Genomic DNA, 12,642 nt, shown 5'->3' with positions numbered 1-12,642 from the left:
AAGGGAAGGAAAGGGAAGGAAAGGGAAGGAAAGGGAAGGAAAGGGAAGGAAAGGGAAGGAAAGGGAAGGAAAGGGAAGGAAAGGGAAGGAAAGGGAAGGAAAGGGAAGGGAAGGGCAGGCAAACTGAATTAGAAAACGAATTTTGTAGTGAGGTTCATAGCAGGAATTCATAGGGAGGCTCATGAGATTTCTAACTCCCAAGTAAATTTCTAAGGAAGTTTACCTGTGTTCCCTACAAGTAATTATCATAAGACTGGGACTGTCACATACATTCATATAATCATAGTTCACAGGCACCAAATCTCAGCAACCTGCAGCTAAGGGGGGAAATGCCATGTTTAAACGATGAACCATGTCAATGGATGAGCTACAATTATGATCCACTCTCTGGTAAGTCTCAATCGAATATTTTTCTTTAAAAGAAAATTGAATCATTTATCAAGATCTCTCCCAAACAAAGAGAGCCAGAACACTAGAGAATCTAAATATATATACTAGCTCTCTTAGCACATGAGGAAAAAAGGCATTTCCATGGGAAAGAGAAACCAGTATTTGGCAATTGTATATTATAGTTCTGTAATCATTTGGCATCTCTTACTAAAGGTGACTTGCTCTTATATTTTCCCTATATTAGATTTGGGCTATTGATAACTTCCACTGCTAAAGACCTACTACTAAAGTAATATCAAATATGAAAACATTTTGTGGTTTTCTTAATGTTATCAGTGTTCCTAAACCAATTTGGGGACTTTAAAAATAAAAACAAAGCATCTTTAACTCTGTATGAACCAAAACATTATAGACATGAGGCTAAAATCACTAGAAACATTTTGCTGGTCTAAAGTACATTATGCTTAACCAAAATGCCACATGGTTTTATAAAAAATAAAATAAGTTGGGAGTTAGTAGGTCCAATATCCCATAAGTTCAGATCATTTGTATCACTCCCGCTACCCAAGTACTATACACACTTGAGTTCCCAGGTCTGTTAAGCAGATCAGTTTAGTTCAATGGTGATGGATGAAATATTTACAAGCATCTTATTTACAGTACTTTTTTCTGTAGATTACAGGCCACTATTCTTTTCTTCCATTCCTAGTCAATCCGAGTTTGGTTTCCTCAACGAGAAGGGATAAATCTGAAAATGGCTGCTCAGCTGCTTTACCTGTGGAAAACCAGAACATGAGGCAGTGACAAATATATTCCTAGTAATTTTTTAAAAGGACACAGAATTCACCCTCTGGAGACAATTTACTGACACGGCAAAACTCAGCAGAAATAATGACAGGTTTTTCTGGCCTAGGATAGCTATAGAGCTAGGTTATAGAATTCTATAGAATACCAGGACTACCCCTGGGAGGGTTAGGACTTAAGCCTGGGGCTGCCTAACTCCAAAATCTAGTCTTTCCAGAGCCCTCTGGACCACACAGATTCACACCCAAATCTGCTGAAAAATTATAGGGTTAGCTGACTTACAATATATAGATCAAATATTTACATATATAGTTAGACTCAATATTCAGCTACTTATAGCATTTCTAGGTAATCATTCCTAATACTGATGAAACAGTATAAAAGTAGATTTGTACATGTTGGGAGATTTAGGCCATATTGGTTAAGGTATTCCTGGTGGGTAGGCAAGGCCCCGGTTATGTGTCAGTTACCAAACATCATTTATTTAATACTTCCCAGCTCTATTGTTATTATTTATATTTCAGTAGTTCAAAAGTTAGTGCTTTGTGTGGCTTATCAAGTTTTACCTTCTGGTCAGAAGTTGCAGAAGTGGCAAGAGAGCACAAAGACAGACAAGAAAGATGTTCTTTGAATTTTGTTTTTCAATAACATGTATTTATTTTCCAGGTTTTTAACAGTGAAAATGTACTGCTTTTGTAATTTAAAGAAAAAGATGTTTTGGTTTGGTTTATGTACAGTTGCCTAAAGATATGCTTCCGAGGGGTTATAATAAATTAGTACAATTATAAAAGACATTTACAACTATATTCTACTTCATGAATGACTGATGAAATAGAATATGAAAGCCTAAGAGTATTAACATAAAGTGAAGAAGCATTTATGTTAAGTACGGGCAAATAAAAACAAACAATTATGTCTTCACGTCATAATCCCTAGTTATCATGGATTTTTTATTTCATCTATTTTATCCCAACAAATGTAAGCTACTTTGGGGAGCACCCTAAGAGAAGAAACCTAAGTTCAGCAACATATGCACAGTATAAAGTAGTTATCAAGCATGACAGGTGCACCCATTTTAAAAATATGTATGACAGTATAGAAGACATTTTGTTTCTCAAACTGAGTCCTAGTAGGATTCCTTTTAAAACAAGCATACCAAATAGAAACATTTTAAGAGTCATAAAAACACGAATACTAACATGAATACCCTTTTACATTTTCCATTGCTATGAAACTACCCTCAGAAAACAAAGAAAAATATATTATTCCAGATTGTTCACTCTAACTTTAATTTATAATGGTGAAAATTTAGAAACAACATAAATGATTAAAATACCTGGATCATAACTAAGTACACTGGGTAATTATTAAGTAATCTCCTTGATGGAATATTGTACAATTAAAAATCATATTTATAAGACCATGCTAAAATATGTAAAATAATTAGAAAAGAGTGTTAAAGTGTGAGGGAAAGAAAATAAACTGCATGGTTCTCATTTTCATTTTATTCTATCTTAGTCCGTTTGCCCTGAAACTAGTCTTTTGCTTTAGAAGAGAATATTAAGGTTTGCAAAATACTTCTTAAATCCGTTTTCTTCTAATATTTCCCCCTTATAAAAATGCCCCTAAAGCTAACGAAGCAAGTAAGAAATAAATCATCAACAAATGGGATTATTTGGTCCTCACAGAATTAAAAGCACATTAAGAGTTTACAACTCCATTCACCAAGAAAACAGTTTATATTTCTACCTACTTAAAAACAACTAATTCCTGGGCGCCTGGGTGGCTCCGTTGGTTAAGCGACTGCCTTCGGCTCAGGTCATGATCCTGGAGTCCCGGGATCGAGTCCCACATCGGGCTCCCTGCTCAGCAGGGAGTCTGCTTCTCCCTCTGACCCTCTTCCCTCTCGTGTTCTCTATCTCTCATTCTCTCTCTCTCTCTCTCTCTCTCTCAAATAAATAAAATCTTAAAAAAAAACCAACTAATTCCTCATAATAATTATCCAGCTTTTAAATTACTTGTAGTTACTGTAACATATTCATCAGAGAAACGATATCTGAAATTATGTACCTGGATATTATTCAAACTTTACAGAGAATATCCCAATTCTTCCAGCTACTTTATTTTTTTTTCCTTCCCATTACTTTAATAAGCAACTTTCTTATGAAATTTTTCCCTCACCTCCTTTCCTAGTACATAAGAACCAAATGGAATCAATTTTGCTCTAGAGTACTCACCACTTGTACTCCATAATGGATGTGCGCCAGAGTGAAAACAGCTGTTAAAGTATGCAGGAGAATGCTCTCAACGTAAGCAGGTACTCCTAAGTTTACCACCAGGATAACCAAGAAAAGAGGAACGAGGAACCAATTCAAAGTTGGGCACCGGGTGCTGCTCATTTGACAAACAATCAGCTGACACTTGAAGTTGGGGGGGGGGGAAAAGAATGAAAATTTAATTAGCAAAGCACTTAAAAAATTAGTAACTCCAACATTTAAAAAGCATTTCAAGTACTTGAACCAACACAGTTACACGACATTATTAAAATCAGTAGTTCTCAACTGCTCAGGAGCCGAACTGAACCTCTGCCCACACGTCCAAACCCACGGACCCTCAGAGCATGTGTCAGAAGAGGCGGGAAGATAATTTAGTCAGGTTGCTATAGAAGGCATTCTTCCACTAGGTAACAGTTTGGATAAAAGAAATTTCTCCCAATTTTAAGCATGATATCTGAAAAAAACTTTCAAAACAGCCTTTTATAGCTCCATACAACTAAATTTCTTCATGGTGCTGAGGAGATGCTGTCTCCAATTCAATCATATGGTCACAGTAACACCAAGACCTCTCTGGCTCCCTTTACTTTCAATACCTTACTCAAATCTAGCTTTATTCTTCTGAAATAGCTTTTATACAATGTATTAATATTTTCACATCTTTAAACCCTGTGAAATCAATAGGATGGTGATATTGAACACATGTTACAGACACGGAAACATAAACTCAGTGGCTACCTTATAAAGTAAAAACTTACCAAGTTTTTAGAGTTAGAGCACAGGCTCCCTGGTTGTCAGAACCATTAAGGTCCCTCCTCAACTCCTCCTGATCTCTCCTACCTGTCTGCTCTCTTGCTGGGCCATCACAGAGAAAGGGCTTTTAAAAAATGTTCTATTTATTACAAAGTTTTTACTCCCTGTTAATTTTAAAATCAGCTGATTTAGAAGTGTGTGTGTGTGTGTGTGTGTGTGTGTGTGTGTATTTTCTCTCAAAAACCCCTTTCAGCCTCGCTAAATTAATCATTAGATCTGCAGCCATCTGGAAAAGGAAAAAATAATTTTCAGGATTTCTGTCCTAGGGGTTACAATTCTTTCAAGTTTCTGATGTAAAATATCTTTAAATTAAAATCTGTTTATTTTTAATACTATATAAAATTTCTCAAATTATCAACTTTTGTCATATATTCCTTAGATAAATTATGACTAATTTTTTTTAAAGATTTTATTTATTCATCAGAGAGAGAGAGAATGAGAGATAGAGAGCACGAGAGGGAAGAGGGTCAGAGGGAGAAGCAGACTCCCTGCTGAGCAGGGAGCCCGATGCGGGACTCGATCCCGGGACTCCAGGATCATGACCCGAGCCGAAGGCAGTCGCTCAACCAACTGAGCCACCCAGGCGCCCAAATTATGACTAATTTTAAAAGAAAAAATCTTACTGTGATGTTGGCAAAGGCTGTTCCAACCATAAAGTAGAATACTCTAGGATGCAACTCTAAAATATCTGAAGGCGACTGAAGGATCCATGCTGTAGACAAAATGAATAGCAAACATGGAGAAAAAAAGGGAACCATAGCTTCATAGACTGAATTGTGTTTCAAGGTGTTATTTTTATAGCTTCTGAAAAAAAGAAAATCAGGTAATACAAAGAACATTATTACATATAAAACTCACACTGCATTTGTAAATTTTCTAGTTTTCAAAGTACTTTCACACTTATTCTCTTACTTTATACTCACAATAATCCCATAGCACAAAAAGAACCAACCTTACTAACCCTATTTTGCAGACACATTAAAGTGACGGTGTGAGAATTTAAGTTTACATAACTTGCTATCAAGTGGCAGGGCCAGGACTAGAACGGAAGTCTTCTGAGCCCTAGTCCCCTGGAATGTAGAGATGAATAGCACTTGATCTTTGTTCTGGGAGATTTACACTCCAACAGGGGAAATAAAACGCACACAAAACACCACGAGGAAGTACCTCAGAGTGCTGCTACAATACAAAGTGACAGCGAACAGACGAGTGGAAGACTCTGCACTGAGACCACCCATAGCCTATCTCAGTGTCTCCAGCACACACTCCAATATGTGTCTGCTCATCTGAACAGAGCCCCCAATTCTAGTCTTGGTTCTGCCCCTGATTACATGATCCTGTAATCAGGATATCAACAAGGTATCGCCTAATCAGGACCTCATCCTTAGAAGATGAGGAGAAAATGTCTCCATCTGTAAGGCCTTCAGAGCCTGAAATGTTACGGTTTCCATGAGTGACTGCCAGTTGCCATGAATAGGGAAGATTCATAGAGCTTGGCTGGACACAGATAGGGTTCTGCAGGACAGATCTGAGGGCTGAAGGACGAAGAGGGAAGTACAAATGTTTCAAGCAGAGGAAACAATATTAGAGGGAAGTGGGAACAAAATTCCAAGGAGGGAAGCAGCAAAATACATTCAGGTCCCCTACGTAAATTCAGCGTGGCTGAGCAAAGCTGGAGAAGTGCAGATCAAAGAAATGAAATGCCAGCCAGGAAACTCCTCCTGAACCCTTGCCCCACACTCCTCTGGCAGGAATTTTTATATAGTGCTACTTGGGAAGTCAGCATAGATTCAGGGTTAGGTCCTAAACTACACAAGTCCAGAAATTTTATGATCATGCTGACTAAACTTACACAGAATCAATTTATAAAAACTTGTAATCAATTTCTAAAAAGAACATAAACCTATCAATATTCAACAAGAACACACTCCTTCACAATTCACTCCACAAAAAAATGACAAACAGAAGACTGGTGAGCCAAAAACAAAAGAACCAGCAGTTTTGTGCTATGGCTGAACTCACTGCACAGCCACCACTGTAGACCCTAAATGATCCTAATCTCATTCTAGGTTCAAAATACAGGTTTCACGACCTTTTCAAAATGTCCAGATGCCACAAGTAAAACAGATCCTAAAATTCAATGATTTTCACATTTCTTGCCCAATTAAGAAATACTTACCTGAAAAAGTTTAATAAACTCATTGGAAGAGTCACACATAACGCACAACCTAAAATGAAGAATATTTAAATTATTGTGATTATTATTCAAGAGTGATGTTTATAATTATCATATACATACAAAATATTTAATGCTTTTAGACCCAGTAACTCGCAGGTTCAGGTTCACTTTTGTAATGAAATTAAATACACTTCTGAACAACAGTTACAACCAGAAGAGTGGCTGTACAGCCTGGTGATTGCAGAGCAGAGGCTCACGGGCCAGATCGGGCTTGAACCTTGGTTGCGCCTACAGGTTATGGGATTTCAGGCAGATTAATGTTTCAGTGCCTCAATTTCTTCTTTTATAAAATAGACATAATAGGATTGACCCCGTAAGGTTTTGAGAATTAAATGAGTTATTACACATAAAAACAGCTGGAACAGTACCTGGTATGCAGTAAATTGCACAAGTGTGAGTTACTAAAAGAGGGGATGGTTAATGGATTCTGTGGTTTCCCATTTCCACTTATTTATCCCCCTAGCATTCTTAGTTCCTCCACCTACCCCTAAGCATACACTAGTTCCTTCCCCTCAAACCCGAAAACAAGGACAGCCTTCCCAAGAAGCACCCCCCCCCACCCCATTGCTTCTCCCTCTCTACTTCTTCTCTTAGTCTTCCCTATCGCTCGCTAGACCTTCCTGGTGGCCTTCAATTCCTCAGTACTCATTCATTCTGCTTTCTCTCTGCAGAAACTGTACTCTGGAATTTACCAAGTTCTCCTAATGATCAAATTCAATATTCTTTCTTCACTCCTGACTTCTAAGTAAGAAGACTCTGCTGACTCTCCACTAACTGCAATTCGTTCCTCCCTTTGCCTTTGTGATCCATTCTCCCAGTGCTGTTAGTTATACAAGCATTACATGCGCTGCCCTTTATTGGCAACTCTGCCTCCTGCATATTCCTAACTGGGCATTCAACTGTGCTTCTATTCTCCCTCAGAGAATCCTCTCTTACAGCTTTAACTACAAGTTTCCTACAGATGACTCCGAAATCTAGTAATGTCCTCTTGGGCAAATCAGATGATCTCTCTGAGCTTAAGATTCCACGGCTGTACAATATGGATGGGTTAATTGACTTCCTAATGTCCCTGGCATTTTTAAAATTCTCTGGTTCTACAAATTATAGAGATGTAAATTCCTGATTTTTTTTTCTCTGTCAAACTCCAAATCAACACCTGTGGCAAGTTTCTGGCTACTTCATTTGGATATGTCACCGTCACTCAACAGATTAGCCCTAGCTTGTCCACTCCTGACTCCCGCTGTATACTTGGCTTGGGGTGGGAAGGTGGGTCAATGCAGCTATGACCTTAAGGATCAAAGACAGAAGAGCATTCCTTCAAAACAATTCCTAAGACATTTTGCTAAAAACAGAAAAAAAGATTAGAATCCACCAAACAGAAATCTCATTTGAAAAGATGAATTACTCTGCCACTTCCAAGCCCAACTGCAACAAAGTTCCCCAAGCTAGAAGAGCTTAGAAAGGAAGGGAAGACAAGCTGACTCCGTGTCAAGCCGGGAAGAACTGGTAGGGAGCAGGGGCTGAATTAATTAACCCAGAATCACTATAGCTCTGAGGTGTCGGAAATAGGCTGACAGAAACTTGCAAAAGATTTGCTAAGAGTATTTTTAGTTTAAAATATCTTGAAATAGCTTTATCTTAAATACAGCAAGCATGGAGGAAGCCTGGACTATATATAGGTTGCCAAAGAGACACACTCTATCTTCTATTTCTTCTCTAAATAGCACCCAACGTACTTTCCATAAAAAGTACAGGCATATACCTCAGAGGTAAGGCGGGCTGCATTCCAGATCATCGCAATGAAGTGAATGTCACAATAAAGCAAGTCACATAAATTTTTGGGTTTCCCAGTTCATAAAAGTTATGTTTATACTATAATGTAGCCTATTAAGATTACAATAGCATTAGGTATTATAAAAATGTACATGCCTTAACTAAAAAATACTTTATTACTAAAAATTCTAACCATCATCTGAGCTTTCAGCTAGTCGTAATCTTTTTGCTGGTGGAGGGTCTTGACTCGAGGCTGAGGGCTGCTGTTGGGGGTGGCTGTGGCAAGTTCTTAAAACAGAAAACAATGAAGTTTCCCACACTGACTCCTCCTTTCACAAACAATTTCTCTACAGTATGCAATGCTGGCTGATGGCATTTTATCCACAGAACTTCTTTCAAAATAGCAGCCAATCCTCTCAAACCCTGCCACTGCTTTATTCAACTCGGTTTATGTAATATTCGAAATCCTTTGTTGTCATTCCAACAATCTTCACAGCATCTTCACCAACAGATTCTATCTCAAGAAAACCACTTTCTTTTTTCATCCATAAGAACCCCTCGTCTGTTACAAAGTTTGATCATCAGATGGCAGCAATTCAGTCCCATCTTCAGGCTCCACTTCTCATTCTAGTTCTCTTGCTATTTCCACAACGGCTACTTACTTCCTCCACTGAATTCTTAAATCTCTCAATGTCAGCCATAAAGGTTGGAAATCACTTCTTCCAAATTCCTGTTAATGTTGATTATTTTGACTTCTCCCCATGAATTGCGAATGTTCTTAATGGCATCTAGAATGGTGAATCCTTTCCAAAAGGTTTTCAATTTACTTTGCCCAGATCCATCAGAGGAATCATGTTCTATGGCAGCTAAAACCTTATAAAAAGGTATTTATTTTTTTCAATAATAAGACTTGAAAGTCAAAATTACTATCCAATCTCCGGCAGGATGAACGCTGTTGTTAGGATGCATGAAAACAACATTAATCTCATTGTACATTGTCATCAGAGCTTTGGGTGACCAGGTGCTTGCCAATGAGAAGTAGTATTTTGAAAGAAATCCCTTTTTCTGAGCAGATCTCAATAGCGGGCTTAAAATATTCAGTAAACCATGTTGTAAACAGATGTGCTATCATCCAGGCTTTGTTGTTCCATGTAGAGAGGACAGACAGAGTAGATATAGCAAATTCTTAAGGGCCCTAGGATTTTCAGAATAGTCAATGAGCACTGGCTTCACCTTCAAGTCACCAGCTGCATTAGCCCCTAACATGAATCAGCCTGTCCTTTGAAGCTTTGAAGCCAGGCATTGACTTCTCCTATCTATGAAAGTCCTAGATGTAATTTCCTTCCAATATTAAAACGGTCACATCTATACTGAAAATCTGTTGTTTGCATAGCCACCTTCCTTAATTATCTTCGTGAGATCTTCTGGACAATTTGCTGCAGCTTCTACATCAGCACTTGCTGCTTCACCTTGCACCTTCATGATATAGACAAGTCGTCTTTCCTTAAACCTCAAGAACCAACCTCTGCTAGCTTCAAACTTTTCTTCCGCAGCCTCTTTACCTCTCTCAACCTTCAGAGAATTGAAGAGAGTTAGGGCCTTGCTCTGAATTAGGCTTTGGCTTCAGGGAATGTTGTGGCTGATTTGATCTTCTATCCAGACCCCTCAAACTTCCTCCGTATCAGCAAAAAGGCTGTTTTGCTTTCTTATCATTGGTGTATTCAGTGAGTAGCACTTTCATTTCCTTCAGGAACTTTTCCTTTGCATTTACAGACTTAGCTAATTGTTTGGTGCGAGGGGCCTGGCTTTTGGCCTATCTTGGCTTTTTTCCAAGTGATTAGAACCAAATGATTAGAATCATTTCTAATTTGTGGTTTAAAGTGACAGATGTGTGACTCTTCCTTTCATCTAAACACTTAGAGGCCACCAGAGAGTCATTAACTGGCCTAATTTCCATACTGTGTCTCAGGAAATAGGAAGGCCGGAGGAGAGGGAGAGAGACAGGTAGGTGGAGCAGTCAGACACACGCAACATTTATTAATTAAGTTGCCATCTTATATGGGTGTGGTTTGTGGGGCCCCAAAACAATTCCAATAGTAACATCAAAGATCACTGATCACCGATCACCATAACAAATATAATAATGCAAAAGTCTGAAATATTGTGAGAATTACCAAAATATGACAGAGGGATACACGAAGACATGAAATGAGCAAATGCTGTTGGAAAAAAGGCCCTAACAGACTTGCTAATATGTTGCCACAAACCTTCACTTTGTAAAAACCACAGTATCTGCAATGCACAATAAAGTGAAGTGCAATAAAACGAAGTATACCTGTATTGAGAAAGCTGCTTTATTTATTTGTAAAGAAACGTGGGCTTTTGTTTTATTTCGGGAGAAAAATTCAGATAAACTTATAAATTACAAAGAAAGTTATGTGCCTATTAAAGTACACCCTTAACATTCAAAAATATATCTCACATACCAGAGGATTCCATCTTATCATTAAATTAACATTTAAATATAAAATGCAGCAATCCCGCCACAGGACTAGTCACTTAAATCAAAAGATTCACTATGTGGTGGGGGTGAAAAATAGCTAGCCTTTTCAAGGTAGAGGATTCAGTTCATATAGAAACCCAAAAATGAACATTTGGAAGATAACAGCGGGGCTCTAAAATATCTGTAGTTCAGGGCCACAAAGGCCCAAACCACTACCCAAAAGCCAGTGCCTAATGCACCACTTCTCAGCTGTTTCCAAACCCTACCCAATGCCCATTCTATTACCAAGTTTCACTGGTAGTAGGAGAGGGGGTTATTTTTTAGATAAGGGAACAGAGCAATAGCCAAGAGTTTCCTATTTTACTTCTACAGAGGTCCTAATGCCACTCCTAAGTGCCCCCAAACCACAGCCCAAGTAACTTCCTTCTGGCCTCTTTGCACAGAAAACACTCTGCCTCCCATAGATATCCCCTCTGGCTAAAATCAAAAGGGAAACATTACCATGATCAAAAACCTTTACCTACTAATGGCCAGTGGCAAAAGGAGAGTATCTCAGAGGAACAAAGGCTCAACTTCTGGAGTGGATGTATTATGAAGTAATCTCTATCTTCCACCTATTCTACTTCCTACAAACTAATGATCTTCAATTTTGAGACAGGCATGAAATCTATACCAAATATCCACCTAAATGTGGATACTCTAGAACAATCTAGGTTCATTTAAATATTTAGTTTACAAGGTTTATGTGATTTTGGTATTTAATTCCTTCTGACTAGAAATAGCTTAGTGCTAAACAAAAAAAACAAAACACAGAAACCTCAGTTTCCTTACTGGTTTGGTTGAAACCAGGGTTGTAGGGCTGTTCTGCTTGCTGGAGGGTGTGGGAGAGGGGAAAGGTGGTATAGCTTGTGATAATCAAACACTGGCTTCAATAATAAAGTGATGTTAAAATAGGCTTCAACATGGAGCTTCTTACCAATAATCATTGCAGTGAATAGGTCTCTATATAAGAAATTAAACAGGAAAGGTTCATACCAGGCCTCAACTCCCACAATCGCAGTCACTATGTAGACAAAAGATATAGTCTGGAAGGAAAATGCAGACAAAAGCATACAGAGGCATTAACAGCTGGAAAGATCAGGGAGCCAATAAAGCTGTAAGTCTAGTAAACAGTTTTAGTAAAAGCAAGAAGTACACTTAACTTTGATACTGTGGCAAGCCTTCTTGCCTTTAAAAATGTCTTTTTTCAGCCAACAATGCCATAAAATAATTAACTTCTAAACAATGCAAGCAACTGGCCATAATTTAGAACACTTAAAGGCATGTCAGGAATTGGTTAAGGCATAGGATGATCCAGTTTGCCTATCCAATCTCTTTCTTCAAACACACTCCAAAGTCTGATGCTTTACTGGGGCCTTAGGTGCAAATGGGCAAAACGGTAACACAAAAAAGCTAGTATTCAAAGGCAGGGAGAGTTAAGAGCAAGCCTATTAAGTAAGAGAAAACAAGTATCCCTACTCATTGAAACATGGGCAGTAAAGACAAAAAAGCAACAATTATATGTGCATATCTTTCTTTACAAAAATCAACAGTTCAAAGGAGTATTTACTAACATTAAGAAACTGTTCATTTTTTAATAATGACAACATCGTGATTATGGTTTTTTAAAAAGTACTCTTACTATTTAGAGATATGTAGTAAAATACTAATCACATACTACCTGGAATTTCCTTTAAAATAATTTGGAGGAAGAGTATACATGAAACTGGACTGGCCATATAGCTGCTAAAGCTAAGTAACAGGTACATAAGGGTTCACTATGCTATTCTACTTTTTTGTTTGAAACT

The 12,642-nt window shown here is 38.0% G+C and overlaps 1 protein-coding gene across 5 annotated transcripts in view; it reads right to left on the bottom strand.

Moving 5' to 3' along the window:
* Positions 1 to 21: 21 nt before the first annotated feature.
* The window catches only part of SELENOI (selenoprotein I), a 37,346-nt gene continuing 24,725 nt past the window's right edge, over positions 22 to 12,642 (bottom strand). The window contains exons 6-10 of one of the 5 annotated variants that reach the window (XM_025867878.2): positions 11,772 to 11,880; positions 6,460 to 6,508; positions 4,904 to 5,084; positions 3,432 to 3,614; positions 22 to 1,165 (exon numbers count right to left, since the gene is read on the bottom strand). In XM_025867878.2, the coding sequence (XP_025723663.1) occupies positions 1,067 to 1,165; positions 3,432 to 3,614; positions 4,904 to 5,084; positions 6,460 to 6,508; positions 11,772 to 11,880 (621 nt within the window). In that variant the 3' untranslated portion in view covers positions 22 to 1,066. Of the gene's footprint in view, positions 1,166 to 3,431; positions 3,615 to 4,903; positions 5,085 to 6,459; positions 6,509 to 11,771; positions 11,881 to 12,642 lie in introns of those variants that run through there. The other 4 variants (XM_073897118.1, XM_073897117.1, XM_073897120.1 and 1 more) reach the window with 4 other exon arrangements.

The sequence above is a fragment of the Callorhinus ursinus genome, unplaced genomic scaffold (genome assembly GCF_003265705.2).
Source record: "Callorhinus ursinus isolate GAN/ISIS: 27379988/994484 unplaced genomic scaffold, GSC_fseal_2.0 scaffold10, whole genome shotgun sequence".
Taxonomy (NCBI): Eukaryota; Metazoa; Chordata; class Mammalia; order Carnivora; family Otariidae; genus Callorhinus; species Callorhinus ursinus.
Note: the sequence above shows the minus strand (reverse complement) of the source record. Positions and strands in the feature narration are given on the sequence as shown.